The sequence below is a fragment of the Liolophura sinensis genome, chromosome 1 (genome assembly GCF_032854445.1).
Source record: "Liolophura sinensis isolate JHLJ2023 chromosome 1, CUHK_Ljap_v2, whole genome shotgun sequence".
Taxonomy (NCBI): domain Eukaryota; kingdom Metazoa; phylum Mollusca; class Polyplacophora; order Chitonida; family Chitonidae; genus Liolophura; species Liolophura sinensis.
The window spans coordinates 67,930,663-67,958,600 of record NC_088295.1 but is presented as its reverse complement, the minus strand read 5'-3'; the positions used below and the strand labels follow the sequence as shown (position 1 = coordinate 67,958,600).

The window sequence follows — 27,938 nt, the reverse complement described above, 5'->3', positions numbered from 1 at the left end:
CTTTACCAAATATCTTTACAAGAAGAATTTATCACAGAACTCAAACTGTTACAATACAATATGAAACAATTTATTGAACATCATACAATAGAACAATTGTAAACAATGTTGGGTTGGCCCCTCATGGGTCATTCCTCAGGAAGACTTTGATTGTTAAAACACATGAGCTTTGTCAATTCATTTAAAATATTACATCAACAATATTCAGGTTTATAAACTCTGTTGGAACAATGGCTCTCCTAAACTGCTGGTACAAGTAGTTCAATTCACTGCAGGGAGCTGTGAATAAATAGATTGTGTTAGCTACTGTGCTCTGCCGTTAAAGTAAAGGGATGATACTCAACTGAAGGCAAACTTATCCCAGCTTACGCAGACATCGAGACATGATCACCAAGATGTTGGGGCTACGTTGGGCAGTTTCAGCTCCTTTGATAATGATCACAGAAGTCTCAAAACAATGAAAACTTCCATTGTCTTCTGCATAAGAATGATCCTGTTCAAAATTAGTGGGTCATACTACTGCAGTCAGGCAGTTTAGACACATGTAGAGAGTGATCAACCAGCGATCAACCAGAGAGTGACCACTATCACCATGACTACCAGTTGCTGTATATGTCACCATTTTTTGAGCTTTTTCCAGAGTGCCAAGTTATGATTACTGAACAATATTATCCTTGACATTACCAGCTCAGTCCCACAAACTTACGTAAATCTATACATGCTGAAATTTTCAATGTGTTTCTCTGATGTCAAGTGAAAAATAAGTACAACTTTTACGTGTTGTGAACAGTTCTACAAGCAGAAAAAATGTGAACAAAATTCATGTACTTAGCTGGTTTTATGAAAATGTTATAATAGACAACATAATTGTATATACAGGTAAAAAAAAACACAAAGTTCAACTCTTACAGATAATGAAAGTGTATGAAGGACAAGTCTGGCTTACATTCTTATACTCTTGACTTCGATGTCAAGTCTCCCTTTAGTCCAGACTCAAGTTATTATCAGGCTCTTAAGTCACTAATTCTGCCTGAAAACTTGCCATTATTGATTGAGCCCACAGCACGAAACCCTCAACACAACACTATACCTGTCATCAGACATGCAAATATATGGCAACAAACATGACATTTTGGCCTTCACCTGTACATGGACCCAATCAACCCACTTAACTGTGACACAGCTTCAAGCTACCCACAACTAAAGTAGTCTTGTCACATTCACCTCATGGTTGTTTAACTTGCCCCAACATATTATCCCTGTGCATTTCCACACCGTGACTGTCACAACATCCAGCAATGGACAACCATGTATACTTTTACATATAGACTAAATTGTTCATGATCAACAAATTTAACTTGTTTTCAGTGTTTTTGTGATAAAGTAGTTATACATGTGTGGAAAAGCTTCAACCTTCTTGATGCAGTAAAGAACATTCCAAAATATTTTAGACTCATTTTTAACTTGTGTGTTATTAAAGTTAAGTTGTAAAGTAAATAATTATTCATGTGCAAAAAGGAAAACTGCTTGTAAAGGCCAAGTACCTTCCAACATATTTTAGACTACTCTTAACTGGTATGTAAAGTTCAGTAGGAAAGAACATAGTTTTTCATGTCTGGAAAACTTAAAATGCTCGAAACGGTCAAGAAAATTCCAAAATATTTTAGATTCCTTTTAACTTGTGTGTTCAGTTAAGTGGTGAAGTAGGCTACATTGTTATTCACGTAAGAAAAACTTGAAAACCGCTAATAACGGCCAAATATTTTCAACTACTCTTAACTTGTGTGTAAAGTTAAATGGTAAAGTTATTCACGTCTGGAAAACCTAACCTGCTTGAAAAGGCCACCTATAGTTTGTTTTCTTCTCATAAATTAGGTAATAGAACCATACACAAGGTCCCGTACCAGAAACAGAGCGTATTCAGGGATGATTCTCCCTCCCACTGTGATATGGTTGTTAGTGTATGTTCAGTCTGACTGATTGTCCCAATATTAGTTGTTTATACAATTAAACAGGTCTGTCAGGATTGTTCATAACTTAATACTATAATTGGCATTACTATAAACAAACAATCAGTACTGTCCATGTCCTTAAATGTACGTGTATGTAACTAATCTTATATCAGCCTTCAACTATGTTCAATTGACACATTTAACAATAACCCACAGTTCAATGATGTTCAATGAGAAGTACAAGAATACAAAATGAGTCCACCTCAGAGATAAGTATATCAGTGTTAAATGCCAGAATAGAAACACTAGTGACCAGTATTTTTTGTGTAACTAACACCTAAATAAAAATGCTGGTCATCATCAGCATTTCAGTTGTGTAAACAGCTGTAAAAACATTCTTCTAACCTTAGATAATGTAAAATTCAGTGAATGACCCTGCTATATACAGGTTAATTGTGATAAGCAATGTGACCTGCAAATGACAATGCCATTTGAAATGTAATTAAACATATGTTTACTTCCATATTTGACCGCTAACACTACTACATATCTTGATGATAATGTCTCTGATTCTGATAATGGTCAGGTCTGTGAGCAAGGGGAAACCAGAGCACTGTGCCAGGAACTAGTAAAATCTACTGACCATAGAAGAGCCAGCAGGAGACTGATAAAAACATATTGGTGAAGCACACAGTTATCCGAACCAATGCAATCTAGTCCACTCTTCCAGCTAGGGCTAGGGTCTGTCTACAACTTAAGTCCAATCCAAACTCCTTACCAGGACTAAAGCAAGGGATTGTGACTTTTGATGTCATGCATTCCTTTGACACGCCACATTCTGATATTTTATAAACACACATTATATACAAAGATGTACAAAAATTAAGTAGAAATTTTAATCATACATACTACATAAGTAACACAACCAAATCATAGGAGAAAGTAGTGCCTGATCTCCAATAAGCAACAATACTGGTACAAGTATGCAGATGTGATGGAATCCATCCTGAAAAGATAAGATGCCTGAAAAAACAAAAGGCCGTATCCAAAAATATGTATGACAGATACTTGGCCACACTATGTTTGTATAAACACAATATACCATGGATGCCATGACACATGGTCACGACTAAAATGGTCTTGTGTTGCTGTACTAATATCTAACCACTACAGCTTATAATGGTGACACACTATGACTGGCCAGCTAATACTTCCCGGGAGACTTTAACATGTCGTTTCATTAATGTAGTGTCTACACAATTCCAGTTCCACCAACCAATTATTTGATTTCACTTCATTGTATACCAATAAGGCAGAAAACACCAACAACAATAATATAATCTCTCATCTTGACATGCCTAAAGCATAAAAATTCCACATGTTGTTTTCCAACCTTACCTTAAAGTCAAAGTAAGATTATGTAAAGAAATAGATTAAAAAATGAAACACTATATACTTAAAAAATTTGATTTACCCTTTGGCTTTAGGAAAAATATTCTAAAATTTTCACAAATTTGGGAAAGTTTCCATTGTTCATAAAGATGTTTCCAAGTTTATCTGGTCATTTTGGGTCAACATTTTAAACACAAGGTTCAAAGCTATCAAGCATCACAAACATATGAAGGACATACATTGAAGGACAACATGCAAAGAACCATATAAACTTGAATGAGCTTGTAATTCATCTCTAATATATATTTATATATGCATAAAACACGAAAGTTTGTACCTTATGGTTTGAAGTTAAATAGAAAAAAAATTATACAAATTAAATATTTTGTACAGATGGTAAATGAGTTACACCCAGGGGCACCTTGATTGTACACATGATAAATCAATACTACAATGTTCTAGAGCTATCTGTACAACGACCAGATAAGTTCCTGTACCAGCTACGTCTGTGATGGTATGTACTTCTAATACCCTTGTTCCTGAAATCATACATGTTAAAACACATGTTTATGTATCAGATGACTTTTAATTCTGGTTAATTCTTTATTTTAATTCTGCAAGTATCCATTTCAAGTCCACAGTGTTTCAGTCTAGTACACAAAGACTGTTACATACATTCCATGAGTGTCTTCAGACTAATATGGCAAAGAACTCGTTCTTGGGAGTGTTAACACACATCATTATGAGTTGGCTTTTCAGTGATCATTTTTTATTTAACTTAGTTTGTTTTTAATTACCGGTGGATGGGAGTTGACAGATTACACAGGTGGGTATGGCAGGTTTCACTGCTTGCACGCCAGGCTTTCGGTTTAATCCAGCCATACTCCAAGGAGAGATAATGAAGTCACACAAGGAGATAACTGTTATATGTAGCTGCTCTCAAGTCCAAGGTCCGCAATGACTTCACAATGATGAATTTGATGAATTCACAACTCCTCTGGATGGATAACATACATGAAATGATGACAATGGACAAGACCACTCCAGGAGTGACAAACTTGGCACTTAGTGAAGAATCTCTGACAGGAATTCCCATACCAAGCTCACTTTTGACAGTTGACACCTACTCCATGCATTACTACACATTACACTGCCTTGGTTATCTCAGTCCAGTTCAACAAAGTCACTCGATCCTCTCCAAGGCTGGATTTCATAGCTTTCTCAGCAATGTTTATGAACGAGAATGGACATGAAATGTGAAGTCAAGCTACAACAGCCCCAGTCTTGACAATGCCATCTGCCGCCTCAGTCGAACAATCTCATTATAAACATCTTTATCTGCAAAATGGAAGAAACAATTACAAAAATTTCACCTTGAACTGATGATAATCAAAGATAATTTAAAAACAAATACAGAAATGTCTCGTTATTTGTTCATTGGTTTAGTGAAAATGGAAGACAGTGAGAGCATGCATAAATATAAATGGTCAAATGTGTGTATCTCTTAACAGACAACAGCTGTACTTATTCCACATCTATTCATACTCCATGTGTATAATAGGATAAAAATTAACAGAAATATACTGTTTTAAAAGTTTTCTCACCTTCACTTTTCACGAGGCCCTGATATATATACCTGATATAGGTATAGAAGTCACACACAGATGCTATCTGTAAGAAAGAAAAAGAAACCTTAATTATGAAAATCCTTCATTTCCTTATTAGAAATATGCTACGATTATGTGACACCTTTTGTTTTGTACCAATCATTGTTTAATCATTTATTTGACAATGCCAAAATTCCTCGACCATTTTTGAACATCCAAGAGCTACTTTCAGCGTGTGATTTATGCTCCTTCATAATTTTATTTTTGAGACAAACCTACAATGATGGGTTAACCAGTTGTGGGCTTCGCTACTAGTATACTTTAATCAGTCTACACAGAATAATGCCCTCAGAGTATGCTTTAATAAAATCATGCAAACATGCAAACGGAATGAAGAATTACAGCATCAACACATGTTTGCTATAAAGAGAAAGTACACCCTCGTACTTTCTTAAGCACAAAGCAGCATGACTTTTTACTGGGAACAGCAAAAAAGTTTCAGCACAAAAAGGAGTGTCTTATTACATCTATATACCTCTAAAACTGGCCTTTTTAGGGTGAAAGTTTATTTTATTTATGGTATTTGAGCTGTACAGACTGCTGTGTGAGATGTGTTGAGTGCTTGAGTACTTACTCTGTTTCTACAGTGTTGTGATATGGGGTACCACCGGGTGTCTTCTCCCAGCTTTATCTTATAATTGCATAACTTAGGAGAATCAGACAAGGAGCACTTTCTGTGGACAAATACACAAAGTAGTTTTATTTTGCATGACGTCAGGCCAATTTAATGACAAAGAGCCTGAGGACATGAAAACCAGCTCCTCTAGTATAAACGCATCAGGGACAAGACAAAATAAAAGTATAATAAAATAGGAGGGATTGAGTGGTGTTGGGGGATGGTAGGTGAAAGGGGACAGAAAAGACGCAACCTTGTCCAAGACAGAATACAGAACAAAGCACTTCAATGATGCTCCTTACTACTACTAGTACTACTACTACATAAGTACCTGGAGCATTTACCTGTCAGATGGAAGTTTCATGTTTTTCTGAACAATTTCAGTTATACAATAAGAGCCCAGTCTATGGGAGGAAAAACAAAAAATGTCTTCTACCACGAATACCTGACAAATTGCCTGATATAACTGTCGTTCAATAAAACCAGGTGATGTAAAGTCAACTACTGTAAATGCCTTTTTATTCGCGGGCATGAACTTTCGCGGATTGGTAAGAAGACACATTCGTGGGAATCAACTTTTGCGGGTCATAACAGAATTTTTGGACAACTGCTAAACAAAAATTAAACTTCAATACAGAAACGTCCAGTTGTAAACCAACTCAAGCATTCAAGTAAAAATGTTATCATTTAAACTTGTTTGTAGCTGTAAGATGTGACAAAAATTCTGTACAAAACAGTAACTTGATCAGACAAAGAAAGTTAATCCTCCTAATCTTTTTATCTTTTGAAGACTGTTAATCTTTATAAGACGAAGCCCTTACCTGCTGTGTGAGCAAATATTCGTGTCACTCACTTTGGGAGACGACTAGGGATTAAATGTGATATAAATAAATCCCACTGTTTAATTCTCATGCATCAGCAGTGTGAGTGAAACTTTGAGTGAACTGTGACAGATTTGAGTAAATTTCTCAGAAATCATCATTATGAAAGGAAGTTTGAAGTCCGGAAACCCCCAAGCGATGTATCTGGTGTGTCGGAAAGGTGATCTTACCGGGAGGCAAATACAGTTGATAAAAAAACAGCCGCTCTCATCGTATGTATACAGTATCACATACACACGCCCAGTACAAATTATTGATTTGTATGTCTCTAAGTGCAGCACATAAATCAACAACAACAACAAGGCCCCAATGTGGCAATACTTAGACGGAGCTAAGCATCCTTAAATGAAAACAAGATTAACTGACGATCAATTTAGCCGGATTTGTGAAAGCCGGAATACATTCTAATTAGGTATTCTAATTAACATGTTTCAAAAAGTATTAGAATGGTAGTGGTTGTTAACAAATTTATAACTGCAACGCATGCTACATTAATGAATTACTTACATGGGTTTTAAATTCGATGACACTTATTTTCGTGGAAATGTGTTTGACGGGAAATCAGTGATTGTTAGTGCAACGCGAATAAAAAGGCATTTACAGTATATAATGCACAGTAACCTACTTATACATGTAATCATAAAGGTTAAAGCTTAGGACGTTTGTAAGAAAAGATGTAAGGTGTTGGTCTCTAACCTTGGGAACGAACTGTCCCCAGAGATGGGTTCTATCGTCAGGGTGTTGTTCTCTACACATTGTTGTACCCTGGCTGCTAACTGTAAACAGGTGAAAGGGAAAACATACATACATGTATATCATTATATAAAAACTGAAAAAAAAATTGGTTAATCAATATAATGATCAATGAACACATAAACAAGCAGAACACAATCTGGTGTGCTTGGTCCAGATTACATAGATTTAGAGTCTTGTCTGACTGGAAACTGAAGTGTGGACATAGTTGTGAAAACAGAGCAGTATGTTCAAGTGGTCCATTATATGAACAAGTTCTATAATCAGTAACACCCTAAATCCTCCACCAATTCAAGCACAGGCACTGCACAGGTGTTGACATATTAGAGGAACATTGTCTGATCTGGACAGTTATTTTATAATTTCTGTGAAGTTCACATGTGCCCCCATCTAAACAATACATTTCAGTGTTCAAAATCTTATGTGTTATGTTTTCAAACTGCATCTTATATTGGTAGATTTTGTTGAAGATTTCGGGTAATGGAAATTAGTAGCCTATATAATCATCCCTTAAAGCAGGATAGAAATGGATAGATTCCATAAGCCTCATGTCCCACAACTCCCTTCTGAAAAGGTTATGGTAAATGATCTAATATTTCATAATGACATTCTTATGTTGTATATCCATAAGAATGCCTTGTCCAAGGTACTTCCATCCCAACTTCTAAATGCCACTCAAACATGTTAATATTTCACCCATGGCTAAGGTGACCATTATGCCTGATTCTTAGAGTCCCATTGATCTGAAAAGGTATTTTAAGAACTCCTTTCAAGGTAGGGTAATACCCTACAGGAAAAATGTAAGTTTGAACATTTATTTGTCTATAAAAAAAGCACTTTTGGAGGCGAAATTTTAGATCATTTACAGCAACTGTGACTTGGTTTTTGATGAAAGCTATTACAGTGCCATCATGGGGTAGAAAAATTGCACATATGCACAATTGATTTGTGATCATGCTGACTATGATTAGTCAAATTCATGTTCTTGAGTGACAGTTCGTAAATATTTATTGCATATATCTACTGCCTCTCACCTCTTTACTTGCAAAGTTTAAGCAGGGAGCAATGTCTTCAAACACAACCCGTGATAAAAACTGGCAGTTTCTGGAGAGCTGTGGACTTTGTCGCCATGACCTAAACTCCAGTATGCAGACTGGATCAACCTGCAGAAAAATACACAAAAGTAATGACAATACCCATACCCACAGAATTGATTCTGGCTTTATTTACGTGTGTTTATCTGACTGATGCTCCAGAATATTTCACTTATACGACAGCAGCCAGCGTTATGGCAGGAGGAAATCTGTTAGTGCCCAGGGAAAACCCACGAAATCTGCAGATTGCAAAAGAGACCTTCCCATGTACAACCGGAGGAAGCCAGCATGACCTGAACTTGAACTCACAGCAGCCACATTGCTGAAAGATTCCTGAGCCACTGTACTGCACTAGCATGCTAACCACCGGACCACGGAGGCCCCAAATTCTCACTTTAATAACAGTGTATATTATCACAATAGCATGTACACATGTATCTATATTTATGTTGATGGTGAAAAAACAACTTATTTTGCATCAAGTGAACATTTACTTAGGCTGAATTGGCAGCTTCTTTGAACTCCTTCTTAAAGTTTGTTTGTCGACAGTATGCTTCTCCATTATGCTGAAGACTAACTCAATTACATAAATGGTAATTTAATTTTGGGTGGAGAAAAGCCAACAGGACCAGGAGGAAGGCTAAGTATGTTGCCGGTATTTGACAAACCTACTTGGTCTAAGGTTATTGGTTCAAAACACATGTATGATACTGAAAGATTACTACAGCTTTTCTTTTTCTGGAAAAACAAGAAACAAAGATTGGTGAGCAGTCACAATCTGTGACAGATACGCTAAATGTACCCCCATGACTAAAAACAAGAAGAACATCTTCCACAATAATTCCCAAAGAGCCGCATGTTAGACATAAAAATAAAATGGCACCTCAACAATCCGTATTGACTCCTGCTGCCTTTCTTCTGCCTCTTGACGTGACTCCTTCGTAAACTCGTGATGACTAGTAGACCTCCTGTGACCTTTCCAGAAGGGGCGGCTCTCCTTCTTCTTGTGGCTGGGCTGGTCTCTATCTGGGGGTGGAGGTGTTTGTTTGGTGTGCTCGGGGTGGAGGTTAGGACAATTTGTTTGAGAGCTAGAACCTCTGCTTGCAAGACTTCAATCTGGAACAGGAAATCAGACCAAATGAAAACTTTCACTGTAACAAATGAAATGGCCAATACTGACAGAGAAAAAAAGACACCAGAAAGGATTCCAGCTGCTTCATAAATCTTCATAGTGAGTAGTTCAACTGTAAATCACAAGGAAAGCCTTAATAATGACACCGATTTTTAATGTGGATGTTTATGAACCAGACTTTATAGCATGTTCTCTGATAACTACTTCCTGGTTATAACACCCAATCCCAGCAAACACAACAGGTTGACCTTGATCTCAGAGTTTTCTTTACAAATCTTTTTTCAGTCAAAAATAATAATAATACTAGGTAACTTGCTTTCATGCCGTTACAGAGACATACATGTATGTATCAACTTCCCTCACCTTATTTGCTGCCTCAGACTGCAATTTTTCAGAATGCATTCTCTTCATATTTGCTTCTTGTACCATGTTGTTAGCCTCCTTAAGAAAGAAATATACAGATCACTTCAATGCATACTGGATTCTGAATGACTTTTTAACTCCTTTCAAAAACGTTAAAAAGAAAATTAAATATTTTATTCTGTTGAAACAGGTTGAATTTTTTTCCTTCTCTTTCTCTATATTCAACTAAATGAGAATGTTGACAGAATCAATCAATAGTCTCATGAACACGAAGGCAATGTTTTAGACATATAATGAGCTAAAGAGTTAAGAAATAAGAATAAAACTTAATGTTAACTGGGTAATATGTACGGGCCTACATACAGGTATATACCAAACAAAGAGGACACTTAGTCAGCAAACCGATAGAGGGATCTAACCTCAAAGAGACAAGCAGTCAGCTCCTCTAGTTCTTGGCACATCTGGTCTCTAACCTTAGCCAGCTTCTCACACTCCTCATCTTTCAGCTTCAGCTCCTGAAAGTACACACACAGATACATGTACAATGTACTTAACGAGTGAGAAAATTCTGTTCATTATTGCGTCAGCTACAAGACAATATTTCCGTCGAGGGTTTCTATCAAGAAATGTTCTGGGATGCATGAACTTGGGCACTCCGGAGGCCTGCCTTTATGAAGGGGCCAAATATAAAATTTCATGGTCGTATTGTATAAGCATTTTGTGTTACTTGAACTTTAAACTTCTGAACAGATTAACTGTAACAATGGATCAAGACTATCAATGATCGAGAATAAATATCTGCTGTCCCTCTTAGCTTTTCTCCTTTTTCTATTTTGTGTAGTGTACATACACATACTCAACATCATATTTTAAAGGGAAATCATCTGCTTGGACAAATACCCTTTCACGAATATGTTACAATAAAGTGATCAATACAAGCAAGTTTCATGAAGTAGAACAGTGTTAAATGACCATGTACAAAATGTGTGATACATAAATTGCCATCCATTCTGTGGAAATGGTAGTAGTCTAACGGGAATTTACAGGTACATACATTCCAATTACAGTGACCAATATTAACACTGGCTTTTAGCCTGAATTCCCTGTACATGACTTCCCAATCTCCACAGGTACAAAAACCATTTAGTCATTAATGGTCTGGAAATTGAATGAACATGGCTGAGTGTGGGATGTGCTATTGCATTAACTGGTTGGCCTGACTTGGTGTCAGGCACAGTTACTACTGGTCTAATCTGATCTGTACTGTATCCACAGCAGGCCACTCAGGACACACTGGATGACTGACAGAAATCCATGCCTTTATAAAAGTGTACTCACGTGAAAAGAAGCAAAAAAATAAGGACAATATCAAGAAGGAAGACTTTCTGAAAAGTAAGTGTTTCCTAAAATTTAAGGGATCTTAGACCCCTTATCACATTCAAGCATGCTGTATATTCACAAAATTACTATGAAATGCACACGGTCTCTCGAATTAGAAGACTCTACAGACTAGATGATCACTATTAATGGTACAGTTGTTCTATACAACATTTATTGTAGCAAATAGTAAGTTGGAGCATTAATTAAAAGCAAAGAAAAACAAAAAAATCAAAATATATGATGCCAGATATATGAATTCTTCTACTTTACTACCATAAATAAATGTTTTTGCAAGTTTTCATCTCCTATCTATTTTAAATCTTCAATAAAGGTATTAAGTGATCCCAGCATAAAAAAACTAGACGTGGATGGACAAGATGCCTTTGTCCTGATTAATCTGACCCTAAGTGCTACACTCTAAGCCAAATACAGGATTATCACACAGCACAGAGGGGTTTTCAGCATAATTCACATCATCAGAGAGGAGACGTGTTTGACAGCAGTGGAGAAATTCAATGACCAATACAATACCAGCTAGCATTTCGTTTTTCTTTGAAATTAAATTTGCCTCACAAAGATTCCAATGAGACTGGGTTTCATCCAGACCACTACAAAGAATTTCCGACCAGAAACTGGCACTTTGAGCTGTGCTTTGATTAGCCTCTCACCCTTTGAGCTTTGATGAGTTCCTCCTGCAGTCTGCCATGGGCCTGCTCCTTCACTTCCATCATTGAGGCACTGCGACGACGGTACAGCTCTGATGTCAGGATCTCAGAGCGTGTGCTCCGGAAATCCCGCGGTTTGCCGTGGCTTCGTAAAGGGACTTCTGTGTTCACAGTGTCCATGGCCTCTCCACTGAAAACAACAAAGGAAAATTAATATCTCTCCAACTACAGGCATGGGTGTATTCACATTTGTGGTTGTCATCTTTTTCTTTTAGCATTTTAAATGTACTATCTGCTAAAATCTCCTCTTCAAGAGTAAAAACCAATATACCTAGTCAAAGTAGTCAAAGTGCAGAGAGATTGTGTATCCAAGGCTTTTAATGCAATGGTACCAGACACCTGATATCATCTATGTGTTTATCTTGTACTTAGCAATAAGTGCAATGACTACTGAAATAAACTTTTGTTTCCCTTTTTGTGTCCACGTTTTGAAGCCCACAATCCTACTGTAATGTGATTATTCTTAGGCTGGTGCCAAAGTGCAAACATTTGATTGACATGTGTTTATGTTAGTAAAAGGATAAAGGACAAAGCCAATCTGTTCTGTTGGCAACATGGCATATTGTAGCCATTACAAAAAGTGCATTCTGAGAGGCAAATAAACCTCATAAAATTGCTGAAATTCATGTTTTCCCACAAGGATATCCTAAAAGTACAAGTACATATACCTTCCAAACAAACCTCAAAACATCTCTTCAAGATCAATGTAACTCTCAGAATAAGCCAAAATGATGGATAAATTTTTAGATCTAATACAGCCAGCATGTTGTTATGAGAAGCCTGATCAAAACACATATTCCAAAAAATTTAAATTACACTTTCTAGGTACAACACAGATTCCAGTGCTGAAAACTGACAGAGACTAACCCTGGTTTGAACCAATGACCTAAGAGCCTTGCACTTGAATATGAGATTTTACACTGATACCTCATAATGTAAGTAAGGTCAAGTACATGTATACTAGTAGATTAAAGTGGCACAAATATGCCAGAAATGAAGAATATAACTTGGGCAGCACAACCCATCAAACTCTACAATAGTGGTATCCTCTCAGGCAATACAAGGGCCAATAAGCTTCCACTGATTCAGCCAGGGTTTGTCAGGTACACTAGAATGTACCAGGTGCAGGGCATTGCCAGTACCTCTGTAGTTTTGTTTGCTAAACTTCATCAACATAAATCTGAGTGCTGTCATTAGCAAAATCTGACTGATAACGACATTCAACTCCAATAGCACATGGACATCACCTGTGCTTCTCGGACATCCACTGAATAACTTCCATCATGCTGAGCACCTCTCCTCAGGAATACATGTATTCTCTATCAAAGTTCTAGGTGTAAAATGTGCACGTTCCTCTCACATATACTAGTACACGTACATGTACATACAGCAGTGGTCAGTGCAGCTGTAGATGTGTTAGCAGTGCTGTATCAGTACAAGGATCAGCTGGACATGACCTGAGTGTAACTAGATCAGACAACAAACTGTATCAGACTGGTCATCAGGGCAGAAGACTATCTATATTTATGAGACAGACAGTTCCTTACCTCCTTCTATTAAGTCAACTGAAACAAACTATTCATCTAAATTTAGGCCTTCAGCCTGGAAAAAGACAGGGAAGGCTTTATTCCAAATAGAGTCTTCCTGGTCAGTGTATATGTAGGTAACTGTACAACATTCCACTGGTAAATTTGTCCTTAATGATTAGCATGTATGCTCACTACACTTCCTGGTCAGACAGATCAAGGAAACAGCCAGGTGTGTATGGTTTGAACACTGAGTCCTGTGACCTTACAGGCATGACAGCTACATGTAGGGGAGTTGAGCAGAGCATGGCAGCCCCAACACATCCTATTACCATGTCCATTGTTATGTGAACAGCCGCCTTTGACATTTTATTTGTTGGTGATGGCAACCCTTAACGGCTTGAGGCAGATCAGGTATCTGATCAACCAAATTAAGCCTACCTTCTTTTCTTCATGCTACCACCCTTTGGCCCTCTGTGGCTCACAGCGTGGAGCAGTAATCTGCAAGCCCTCTCCTCTCACAAATGACGGAGTGAGAAACAATTGCACATCTACTGTCTTCCTAATAACTAGGTGTATATATGTATACCTTGTTTTAATGGTAAGTTGTATGTCCTTCAGAGTATGCATGCCTAATGATAATATAAGAAGAAACACCCCTCCACTGTTGAATATATCACTTTGTATAGCTCTGAGATTGGTTGAACATGTTCCCAGCAAAGACATAGCTTCCACATTTACAGCTCTGAACAGTTACATTCACTAACCTGAAACTCTGTTCTATTGCTTGCAGTGTCCTCATAGTGTTAAAGTTGTATGCAACAAGTGCTGGTTTCCATGGATCTTAAACTATTTTGAATTCAAATCACCTCATTATGTGGGAGTAATAGAGCACAACATTGCAATTAACCCAAATGTAAACCGCCACTTCAACAGAAGTAGAATTTTGCAAGCAGCTCTTTTCAAATCATGTGACTCCATTGCTAGAGTGGACTCTGCTTCTCTTGAAGAAATATAGATCTTCTTCTTTTTTCACAACATGCTTATGTGACCTACAGTTCTGGCTAACTAAGGACAGCAAACCTGAGAACACCAAATTCTTGTAAGAGTACATCTCTGTATTTCTGAAAGATACATGTACATGTAAACTAAGATCATCTTCAAGACCCTTCAACCCAAAAATCTGACAGCCATCTCATAAGTGAAAACTTCTTGAGTATAGCATTAAACACTGATTAAATATATAAATAATAATATTTCCATATACATATAAATAAATGTTTTGCACCTGTATGTATACATAAACAACTCTAAAATATGAAATGAAAACTTACTAATGATTTCAATGCCCAGTCACAAACTACACACGACTGTAGTTTTAAATATACATACATTTGTACAAAGGAAATCATGAAGGGTGGAGTTCAATGCATCATACATGAACTAAAGTTTCTTGTCAACAAAGGAACTAAACAATCAGCCTTTCTCTTTTACATATAAGTACATTGACTCTCACAGCAGCTGACAACAAAAATGCATACACATGCACTGACTAACAATACAAATCTAAATTTTTCTGTAAGAAAATGAAGTCAGTCAAATATTCATGTGCTACATGTACCACATCCTGTATGCTAACCTAGATATTATATATCTCTGAGATTTCCTGTACCTATGTGATGAAATCCAGACGAAGCGTGAATAAAAAAAGCGAGAGGCCAATTAAGAAATTCTGCCTAGAGGCTAAAGTGGAGCTGTGTTTACTGCCATTTCACACCCACTTGAGGTTCCAGCCCATAAGCCTGAGTACAGAGTGTTTTCACAGAGTGCTCCGTCTCCAGTGGACCATAGTAATCAGCCTGAATAAATAATACCCTGGTTGTATCTTAGTCCTCCAATCAGTGACTCAAGCAACGTGGATGGAACTGATCAGAACTGATGTGTCAAGAGATGAAAATGGGGTCTCAATTACTGGTGAATTAGGCCTGTCCCTTTATGCAGTATTGGCCTGGTCCTGAACAGATTTTGGTTCAGGCTACAAGGATATGTGTTAGCTTAGATTTCATAATATTTACTGTACTGGTTTACATAATACATCCCTTCCGAACAGCCACCCTCACAATCAGGATGGTTTAAATGAAACAGGATGGCTTATGTATGTATGTAGAATCTAGATCAAAGTACTGTCACGGCTATTGGATTGACTAACACAAGCAGCCTACTTGTGTGAAACAGTTTTCCTGTGAATGCAGCACACAATTAATCTCAAGTACTTTATCCAATCTTAGTGAGTATATCTCCAAATAATATACCGGGAAACATTTCCTGTATATTTCCTCATTATTAAGTCCTACAATCTGTTTTACTGGTACAGTTTATGTTAGCTTCCATGTAATGCAAGACCTTTCCCCTCCTTCCCTCTCTAACATGTACAACAGGTATATGTAATGGTATCAGTTTCTTATCCCTTTATCATTACAATCTGAGTGACAGTGTAGAGAGTTTTCAAATTCTACTCCCCCATGTAATTCTAACATGTACATATATTCATAGAAATTTACTAGCTGTACGTGGAACTGAACGTGGAGGGGAAGGTCTTATATGCCTTATGCTATTTTATGATATAAATGTATATATAGCGTATACAGGCGTATGCACATACAAACACAAACATTTAGTTCAGCAACAGTTACACTTTGAGAAACCAAAAATTTACATTTGACAATGCACAATGCCAGTCTTTTAACCTTTAAAGGAGATCAGAGAAAAGGCCCTCGTGTATTAATATGTACTTACATGTACCAGCATACATTTACTAAAGTGAATTGAAATTAATCAAGTGGAGTGGACAGATTGTATGAGTTGAGTTACTCGCACTGTTCCCAGCCTTTTACATCAGACTTCTATCCTGGCTAGGACTGAGGCTATAAAAGGTCTCAGCCCTGACATTTGGCCCTGAAACCCAAGCAGAGCTGTCTCCTATGAGAACCAAGTCAACATTACAACAGAGGAGCATGTCAGGGAGGGGAGAGGGGATCAGGGGTCTGGTCAGTTGTGAACAGCCCATCAAACATACAAGTGGGCAGGGATTCTCCCTGTCACATACCCCACACAGCAGCAGTGGTCTGCACCCAGGATTAGTTCTGCACACAGACTCTGCAACTCAAATGTTACATAATCCCAATCTGTACCTGATGAGATTTCCATGTCTTCGTGGATATGTAAACCAGACGTAAAGTCATCTTGATGCATTTATACGAAATCTGCCTCACAATCTCTTACTCTTACACCCTGCATTTACATATAGCCTCATCAGGCCAATCAATCTTCATTCACTGCTTCCTGTCACTTGCCTATACATCATTTCCCACATATTCAAACATTATTTCATGTTTTGCCAGAAACTGTCTGTATTATAAAATAATGATAATGAAAATGGAAAATTGTTCAACTGTACACACTCATTTTCTAAAATATTCTGCCAGGAAACGAGCAATAAATTTTCATTAGCCTTATAGGTGTACAAGCAAATGTGTACACACATTGGAGCATGATTTTGGCAAAATGGAAAACTTCATATCTGTACCAGTGATCTAATTATAACATTTCTACAAAATATCTGTATGTTAATGTACATAGTACGTAAGCTGCAACCAGGTAAACTCTGACATATTCTTGAGAAAGACTAGTAATAGCTTAAGGACAGTCCCACATACTGTACACCTACTTTACTTTTTTTATATGTACCATGTCATGTGTCTTATAAACATATAGAGAACAATTCAACATTCCTACCTTCATCATGTGCATGCTGATCCATGTCGATGGTAGTATTACATCAGAAGGACTCCAAACACATGTAACAACATCAAACACATCGCTACAAATGCCACATTAATCCTCCTTTTTAATGAATCACAGCAATGGTTGTAAGGTTGAAGTCTTTGCAAAACCATCACTTAAGTAATTACCATTTTAATGTTAAAAAGTACACTGCCAAAGCCAATAACTGTAACCTGTCAACAAGCTGCATGCAAAAGTACTGTGGTAAGATGTACCAAGAACAGAGCATGCTCATTGACACATGCAGCTACAGCATGTGTAGCGCCTGTAATGAACAAACTAAAAGAACTTACAATAAATATCTACCTCACTCTGACTGACATGCGCCCACGCATGGATGAATTTTTCTAGCCGGGCCCAGAATGAGCCCTGCTGCTGATAAACCATGGGAAGCTCAAAAAATTCCCCTTAAAAAAAAAAAAAAAAAACGAAACTATGATAAATTTGTAGGCCTAGGGATAATGAAACTTTTCCATTGGTTGCATCAATACATTGTCCTTGCTTTCTCAGGGATCTCTTGATCGGTGCACACCGGCTGATCCATTGAGCCAGAGGCATGCACTGGAATGTTGCAATGATAAATGAACAAAGGCCAAAGGCAAAGATGTAATTCTGTACAGGACTGAGGTAAATGGGATGCGGGATAAAGCCAACATAACAGATAATACAGATGAGCAGGTGACAATTTGGGGAAAAAAATTCTACTAGTCACTGCCACAGCATTCCACAAATTCTATAATACCTAGTCTCTATTATTCCAGGAACACAAGCAACATAATAGGAATGACAAAACTGATATTAAACATACAATTCATAATTAGTAATCACTAAAACACTTGTCTCCTAGATGTACATGAAAGAAAACAGGCAAGGTGTTTGACTGATGTACCGTAATTCTTCAACCTTTTCAACAACAACTGTGACCAATATTTGGGAACATTCTGAGAAAGCTATGGGCAGTAGAGAAATAATCTGCACAGTTTATGAAGTTTGAATCTTTAGTGACACAAACGAATCATTTTCATAATAACTGTAAGCATAAATTCCACTGAAAAAAGTGCTTACGAGGTTGAAAGGTTGAAGATTTAGAGTAATGAAGAATGTACACACAGGTACAGCAGTTTAAGCATACATGCTCTCCTCTAATCACAGATAATGTACAAGGTGAAATAAAACACCTTCCATTTGCTTCAATGATATCAGCTTACCCAAAAAATGACGATGCTCTTGCAGTTAGCATCTTCTCTAAGAGACACTGTGGGAATCGAAGTTGTTAATGACAACAGTAGTTAATGTAGCACATGTGCATGTGCTACATTGGTTCCTAGTACATTTTTAGATCTATACATGATCAGAAATATAAAGGCCTCATATCATATGATAATTACAATTCTAACGATGTCAGTCTGTTCTTCTCTGAAATGACCATCAGTGTTTGGGTTGTTTTTTTTTTTTTAATTTTCTTTTCACTACATGTAATTTTATACACATGCACATGTATTTTCATTTATTTATTTACTTAAAATAAAACTACCTGGGAGCCATGCACAAATCCAAATTCAACATATTATACCAGTTATGAAGAATAACAAAGAATACATAAGAAAGGAAAAATTCATTCATCTATGCCAGGTGAAAAAAAAATTCGACCTGTATTGTTCCATGTTATGTTGCAAATACACGCCCAGGTGTCAGTCCTGCTGATGGGGCACTTTTCCTGAATCCAGTCAGACAAGTGATGTGGAAATATTGTCTGTCTATCATCACACTCACTGTTTACCTCTGAACATTGCTCACCACAGCTGACCTGTTTACCTGACCAAATTAACGAGTAATTATTAATATCTAATTAAGAGCTAAATAGTCAGTTTGTCTTGTGTATCTTGGGCGTTCAGTAACATTAGCATAACAGGGTCAAAGTGGCCAGGTCAGCAGTGTTCCCTCACAAGGCTGTTCTGTATTTGTTTACTGAACACTGTGGCCTAAAATCAGACACATTTGGAGGAAGTACTTACGGCCAGCCATGAAAGTCCAAATACTGTAATTGTTCAACTTTTTCACATGCAAGGTGTTTGTTCAAGTATATTCTGAAGCCATAATTCATATAAAATTATACATTTGTGAAGCCCTGAAACCCTGAAGACCTCCAACCAAGATACATGCAGTTTTGTCTCCACTATCAAATAAATAATGTGTATAAATTGTAGTGAAAGTTGCTCTTTAATACGTGAAAAGGGTGAGAAATTAGGGTACAACCATAGGTACATGTACAAGAATAGGTAAACCAATCAAGAAAAAACTGCACATAAACTGAAATGGTTCACATCATGGCTCTCATAAGTCTCACTTCAGTTGCGATAGATTAGTCCAAGAAAACCATGCTTGTGATGTAGCACGGTACTCTCACCATACCTTTTATTTTTTTTTATAAATGTTGTTTGTTTAAACGTTCAGTACAGGTATGTGCTGTTGCAGTGATAAGTAACGCCTTTCATGCATCTGAATCATAAGGGAGTTTCAAATACATATGTCAATGTACACATGATAATCAGTAGCATAATCTGCATGTGGTTGAATATGGTTGTTGTAGTGTAAAAAAAAAAAAACCCCAAAAAACCCACTAAACTGAGAATTTATATAGCGAACACTACTTTGCATTACAGATAAATAGATATGGACAGCAATCCAGGGCATCTACAAGAACATGTACATGACCATACACATGCACCCTATCTAAACACATGTACATGACAATATACACGCGCATTATCTAAACATATGTACATGTTGGCGAAAAACTGTGGAATACTGAACCTTTCATCCTGTACAGTATGACCACGCATTACTATTCACATCGCCATACATGTAAACACATACTGTTACTGCAGAGTACAGGGGTCATTCAGCGAGCAGGTATTTTCAAGGCAAGCTAGGTGGCGACTCCTCAGCCCCTTTGATCCAATATTTATATAGGTATCAGAACAACAGACAGCCATTTGGTAACAGGTGACATGACAAGCTAAGAAGCTGACAGGTAATGCACTGTTCAAGTGTGCATTGTCTTCCTGACAAGAAGTCTGGCTTTAAAGAGTAGCTAAAGTAATACAAGGCTGGCTAAACCCAATGTGTGTGTGTGTGTGTGTATGCTGAGATTCCTTTTTAGCCAGGTACAGCCTTTACCTTGTCTGACGACCCTCCACAGTCTGAAGCGTTCAAAACAAACAGTCAGCAGATCTGATCCTACAGGTGTCACCTCTGGCTAATTTAGCACCTGTAACAGGGGCATAGGACAGGTGTGGTCAGGTGTAGCATTCAGTTTCCTCATGAAGTTCTTATGTAACAGGGTCTCTGTACCCACAAAGCACATGTACCAGGCACTGGCCCACCCTCTCATTATTTACAGCTTACTGTCCCATTCCGTGTACAACAGTGGCTGGCCAGGTCTGCGTCTTTGACAGGGTCATGGGTTGAACCAGCAAACATACAGGTCTCAGCAGTAAACTTTGCACAGCTCCCATCTCTGCCCATGTGGTTTGTCTGATCGTGTCACTAAAGACCTGACAGCTTCAGTCCTCATACACAGATGTGGCCAATGGTGGGAAAGATCACAACTGTTAGTCTATGTGTGAATACTGAATACCAAATGTAACAGGAATGCAAGGTTTCTTACACCAGGCAAAACGTTGATGGAGATGTAATATGCCTCCTAAACTTCAGATCTGGTATGTGTTCAAGACAGTGACATTCACAATTCAATTACATGTTAAGAACAACATGTACAATAACACGGTACAGGATGAAATGTGCTGCGTAAACTTCAAGCCAAGTGCGCGCAAATATCTGTATGGGCAAAAGCTGATCAACATGTAGCTGTTTCCAAGCAATCAAGGCAATTGCATCCAGCGTTTAGTACCATGGGAGCTCTGGGAATTAGCACATCCCTCAGTTGCTACACATGTATAACTGGTACCTTGATGCATTCATTCACAACCCTGGTGTACCAGCCTGGGTGATACATTCAGAGCACAGGCTCAGTATTCCCTAGAGGAGAGGTATACAGGTCACAGCCCTGATCACACAGACATGATTTCCAGCCCCACCTAGACAGTGGATAATCTTCAGCAGACAAACATGTAGGAATACCCGATAGATGAGGATAACCCACATCATAGGGAAACCATCATTTCTCATCTACATATCTTAATGTAAATCTAAGAGGCATTGATGTCACCCAAAGGGCCATTCCTAGCTCAGTAAGCCATATACATTAGTTTACAAAGGATATCAACATGTCTCACATGTGTAGAGGAAGGCTGAGGGACATACGCAAGTACAGACAGATTCAACTATATAAGGCATCATGTATATATTAAACATGAGTAGATGGACAGAAGATGATATAAATATTATCAGAGGTACAGTACACACCCTGGGACAACCAATTATACATATCAGACATTTGGTTTTCACAGATAAATGCAGAATGCAGGAGATAGACAGATTCATCAAACCCATCTCTTATGTTTGTAGGAAAAATGTCAATAACGTATAATTCATTAGAAAAAAAAAGATAACAGATGACCTCTTTGAGCATTATTTGTATTTCTGTAACAAGACACATCCAAGCATGAAAGGTTACACAAATGTAATTAAATATCAGTTTGACATAAGAAAAATTTTTTTTTTACTAATATTGCTGTTTTTTTTTTTTGTTTTTTTTTGTTTTTACTCATAAACTCTTGTGACCTAAAAACTGTTGTTAAGCCACAGGGAGAATTTCGTCATCAAATGTGCCCAATGAGCCCTGCATACATGTAGTAAGCCGAGGCTGGGGTAAAGGTAAAATTCCCAGCCATAATTTACACTTGATCACAAGTCTAATAAGAATAATCCAATTAACCAGTTCTCAGTGTCCAGAGGTGATTGAGAAATTAAATAATCATTCTGAAATGAGAAAACTATTTATGTTCATGCCAAGTGCTACTGTAAATCTTACACTACACGTCTTTATGCAGTGTATTTTCATACTGCAAAAAGGCCAATGAAATTACAGCTTTCACGAAGCTGTTACATCAGCTAACTCAGGCATTTTACACACAAATGATTTCCTCCAACAGTAAAATCCATCATGTAAGTACACACATGAATAACCTGTGTGAGTTGATAATAAGATACAACATCTGAAAAAGTGCTTAACAACTTAGCCAATGCTATGCTCAAGAAGTTTCCACTTTTAAGATGGTACATATGGGTGAAGGACACTGGAGTGCCTGAATTTAACAACCAGCATTTGCAAAGTACCTGACAAAGCTCTTGACTTAAACCTTACTCAAGTGATTAGTTGGTGTACTTGCTGATACAATGAAAATTTCACTTTTCACTTCTTTCATTTTAACTACACAAGAATATGACTTGAGCAGAACAGAGAGAAAATCTCAAGATACATGTACATGTAAGTGTTACCCATGTACTAGTTAGCTTTACATGTAAATCAGCACTAAGGTTTTGATGAATGGGCTGACGACAAATGAACGACACAGGCTCACAGCAAATTAACACATACATGTACAAGGTAACGCAGGTTTGATGTGAGCAGGACGGACATATGTAATACCTCATCAACACACTTGCTTAAACACAGCAGAGGTGTTTGACTTCATAATTTCATTGCTAAGATCCTCAAAATGTACACAATCCCTGGTGAGCTTTAACACTATTACACAGATACATGCACATTACTTCTACATGGTACATGTATGTTTGTTCAGAAAAGTTTCCAGAGACATAGAGACCATATTACACACATGGGAATTGTGTGACACGAGGATAAGATTACTTTTAATACTTACATATAAAATACTGTTGCCTGCATGGTAAATCAGGCAATATAAGGCTCTGACTCTGACGACTACCAAACCACACAAACAAGCCGCTGGAGATGTATCCCTGCCTTTAGATCATTATCCACATAGAGCCTCTGTTTCTGGTTCTATTTGAGTGCTCAGCTCAGGAAGATATGCCAAGCTCATTTACATAGTTTAAAGTTCTATTTCTGTTGGAATGCTTGGAGGTGAGCCTGTGGCTAGCCTAGAGCCTTTCCCTGTCTCATCCCAGTGATCTGTCCCAGGTCAAATGAGCTGATCATGGCCCCTAAGTCCTACTGACACAGATTGTTCTCTCATGTAACTCCCAAATCTCCACACAATGTCAGGCATTCAGGAGAGCTTCCTTATCAGGTAAAATCATTCCTCAAATCTGACAAACACCACCTACACGCGTTAGTGATCTAGCTGCATACATCATGAAAAACTGGCAAGTTTGGCTATGACAACAGTTTGGCTATGAACAGATAACTGACTGGATATGTATCAATCACATGTAGAGTCTATACAGTACACAATACATGATAAATGCCAACAAACTATGTCTGACAAAGAATGGGCTAACCCTATTAGTACTAATAATTGTGTTAACTTCAGTTTGTCACACCTTAATTCTTGAATGAATAAGTAGACAAAGCTGCATGTTATTACCACCACAAAAAAAATCTTTCTGTTGCCAAGACAATTAGTAAATGTCTCATATTTACATTACAGCAGTATACCACAATTAGCAGCTTACAGTATGAGAACCAGTACATGTACATATAGTTAATATGGCTCGGGATGGTCATATCACTGTGAAGTAAAACTAATGAATAATTTATTATGTATGTTAGGGTACAGGATTGATTCCTACATGTAGCTCTGTCCCTGGATAAAAGAACCAGAAATACACAGACAGGAAAATGTTATTGTAATTTTTCAACCTTTTTTTACACCATGTTTACAGGGTGTTTATTCAAGCATATTCTGAAGTCATTATTCTGTGTAGACTGATAAAATTAAAATTTTTGTGAAGCCCTGAAAATGGCCAATGCACAGATGTAATTCTGTCTCTAAAATCAAAAACCAAAATGTGCATAAACTGCACTGAAAGTTGCTCTTTCATATTCAAAAAGGTTGAGGAATGGGGCAGCGCCATAATGCGTGTATTAAAATACATTCATATGTATCATTAATATATCCTTAATATGCCCATGGGCATCAAAGATGGAACATCCCCCTCAAATTAATTGCACTTTAAATGTGCGGAAAACTTGAGCTCAATACATGCAGTACATTTTAAAATACCACCAGTCACATTTATATGTATCTTAACATTGCTTTAGCTGTTACTGGAGGCTGATACCAATGCTCAGGGCTTAAATTATATATATATTTTTGTAAGACACTCACAAATGTTCATCATCTTAAATTTTCATTCTGCTCTGAAATTTGTCACAGTTGAGGATTTAGCAACTGAGCTAATAGTTCAGGAATGTAGCTAATACCTGTTGTATTAAAGACTTACGCATCAGAAGTTGGTTCTGTCCCATTGGCCTGCAGAACAGCTGATGTATCACACACATAATTAGCATCCACAACAGCCTTGTTATTGTTGTGTGCGCCGTTTGGCAAACAGTTGATGTTGTTATTTTCTCCCACTTTGACAGATCCGTTGCTGGCTGTCTGCAACAGGGTCTGTTTAGCTGCGAGTCCAGATCCTGCCTGAAAGGTCTCTGTAGATTGACCGTCGGGCTCGCTGCGTGGACAGTTACTGATGTCCTTGCTGGAGTGACCAGTCCCTTCTGAGTTACACTGCGGTTGACCCATTGGGGACAAACTCTCCTTTACAGCTCCTGCTGACATTCTCACACTTGATGATGCCCTGTGAAAAATAAAACCATTGTGTGAAATGACAGACAGACACCAAAAAACAAAAAAAAACTGACAAAGTCTACAAAGTATACAGATGTATTTCCTTAAACATAGATAAGCCACTCTAATATCAGCAAAATGATATCAAATGGATGATGCTGACATTACCTGTAATGTACAAAGATCAATTCACTTGTGTACTACATGCATAATCAGATATTTTGGTACATGTATATAATTTGTAAATTCATAAAAACAAAGTAACAGAATTAATGTTTAAATGATTTTGAGAGAGAAAAACGAAGAAACAAAACCACCACAACATATGTATACATGCAGATACAAAAATCGGTGAAAAACACTTATCAAATAAATAAATAAATAAAGTTTTTTTCTGAAGCAAATTACCCTCGAAAGATAAATCATCACATACTACTACAGCACCAGCTTTACTAAGCCATTTGCACTGAACTATTTCATGTTCTGCCAAACATGAACTCCATCACACTCCTGACGTACAAGGCAGTCTGTCATACAATGACTCTACATGAACTTGTATATGTAAATGCCCCTGAACAGATACAGGTACAGTGTATGTCAGTACACTTACATGCAACCAGAAGCAATCCAGTACACAACTGTCTACAATGTGCCTTCGTTGTAAACACATACAGTCTTTATATACATGTACAGTATAAATGCACTCTGTCACATAACTATCTGTTGCCTTACCCTACAAACTGAATCCATTTTAGAAACTGATCTCATACATATAGTTATCTATGGGTAGTACATCGGGCCAAAATCCCATTACAATGTCCACTTCAGCCGAAGTGACAGGCTTTCAGGAGCCAGTATGCATGGTAGTTGGCTTTGACCCCAGGAGACTGTCATCCCAATGTCGCCTCTCTACAAGTTGGGCTGAGTCATCCTGATTGGATCCGTCCCTTATGGTATGCTATCAAAAGTATCCCAACTACCACCATGGTGATATCAGAGTCCTCATACACTACTACTCATACTGTTCCAATGTTGATACAGATGTACATGTATTTGTGCATCTGTAACAAAATACTGGACCCAATGAAAGTATTGGTAAAGGCTATGGTAAGGAATACTGACTTAATACTACAACACCCTACTTAATTCCCATCATAGTACAACAGTGTTCTAACAGAGATTCTATGCCAGAATCTGACCAGAAATGTGACCAGAAGTGATGATATTGAACCATTTGGTAGTTTGTAATTAATACAGGTCCCAAGACACCTACATGGCAAGGTTAAGCATGGTTATTCATGAACACGTGACACCACCTGACCGGGCCAGATGCAGTTACCCTGATAATCCAAAACTGTCATTATTCCACTGGGTGCTCCAATAAACAGGCTTCCCACAGCAAACAGGAGCTCGTAGGGGCCACAGGTCAACTTGAATATGAGGGAAAATCAATAGCAGCCTTACACTTCTGCTGATTCCATGATGCCAGGAAACTCAAAAACCTAAAACACTCGTGGGTACATCCACCAGCTTCAATCCTCCAGATCCTATAATATTGTCACAGATGAACAATAGAGCGACACAAGAGCCTACTTTATTAGATCTGTGCATTCTGTCAGAATAAGTCTGAGTGTCTAATCTACAAACTCCCTCAGCTGTTATCCCGCTGGAATGTGTTATTATCGATCATTTTTGTGTCAACATACGTATCATTATCTTGGCCATTATTTGCAAGCAATGCTTTGCAATCTGCAATATATTTTCCAATTTATACTACAATATAGAAACTTGATATTAATCGGTCACTTTGATATGGTACATGTACATCTAGTATGTCCATAAATAGTTTTTTCCTTGAAAATAATTCACTTATTTTTCCTTTCTATAGTGAAATATCTTCTGCAGTATATCGCTACTTTTCAGTTTCAGAAAAGTCTGAAATAATCACCTGCGATTTTTATATGCATGTTCAGAACTCTTGAAACCACAAGGACTGTTTGCAGTGGATGACAAAAATCAAACAGGTGCTTTTCTGTTGGATTTCAATTTTCTGTGTTCTTTACTGCTGAACTTCATACTACAATGTTGAAAACATACAAGTACATGCACATGTGTACGTCCTCACTGATTCAAATGCAAAGGCTAAATCATAAATCTACGATCTTGACAAAAATAATAATGAATGCTACTAACTCTTATGTTCAATTCCCTTAATGGTTAGTATCATTCATTATTATATGAGTGACACGTGACAGGTCAATCCAGAAAGTCTACACATTTGTCTAGAGTAAATACATGACAAACAGAGGACAGCTACACAACCAAACCTCACAGCAGCCAAAACCCAAGTGTACCATGCACACAGTCTCCTGTAAGGTTAGCAGAGCAATCCCTACCTAAATGACCACTTGATGAGCCTTATAACTCAGTGAGGGTGAGTCAGAGAGTGTCTCTGTGTCCAACACTACCAAAGACATTAACATCAAGGCTTAGCACAACGGCTTGGAGGCCCTCTCCTACAGTGATGGATAGCCAATATGAGGTGTAGAAATCCTTCCTGGCCATCAAGCTCCGAACACCATTCTTGTCCAGCTATTTAGTCCTGCTGGGTTACAAATGAACTTCATTTCCTTATGAATGTGCCTTGTGTCAGTACCAAACAGCTAAAACACGGACATTAACCAGCCCTGCTCCTATCTATTACTTATGAACTTTGTTTCTTCAAAGGATTCGCTGTCTCAGCTCAACAGGAAACAATGTACATGAAACAATGTATATCATGTACATGCATTCCACAGAAAAGCAATATCAAACCTATTGGTCTGTGTACACCTCTGTGGCCATTGTCATGGCTTTCATAATAATTCTGAGTGGA

General features: G+C 37.6%; 1 protein-coding gene across 1 annotated transcript in view; it reads right to left on the bottom strand.

Moving 5' to 3' along the window:
* Positions 1 to 48: 48 nt before the first annotated feature.
* Positions 49 to 27,938, bottom strand: part of LOC135482162 (guanine nucleotide exchange factor for Rab-3A-like) — a 37,017-nt gene continuing 9,127 nt past the window's right edge. Inside the window, 11 exon segments of the mRNA XM_064762017.1 lie at positions 49 to 4,682; positions 4,949 to 5,015; positions 5,586 to 5,685; positions 7,205 to 7,284; positions 8,296 to 8,424; positions 9,239 to 9,369; positions 9,372 to 9,471; positions 9,851 to 9,928; positions 10,270 to 10,365; positions 11,899 to 12,085; positions 24,717 to 25,073. Of these exon segments, the coding sequence (XP_064618087.1) occupies positions 4,612 to 4,682; positions 4,949 to 5,015; positions 5,586 to 5,685; positions 7,205 to 7,284; positions 8,296 to 8,424; positions 9,239 to 9,369; positions 9,372 to 9,471; positions 9,851 to 9,928; positions 10,270 to 10,365; positions 11,899 to 12,085; positions 24,717 to 25,054 (1,377 nt within the window). The 5' untranslated portion in view covers positions 25,055 to 25,073 and the 3' untranslated portion in view covers positions 49 to 4,611.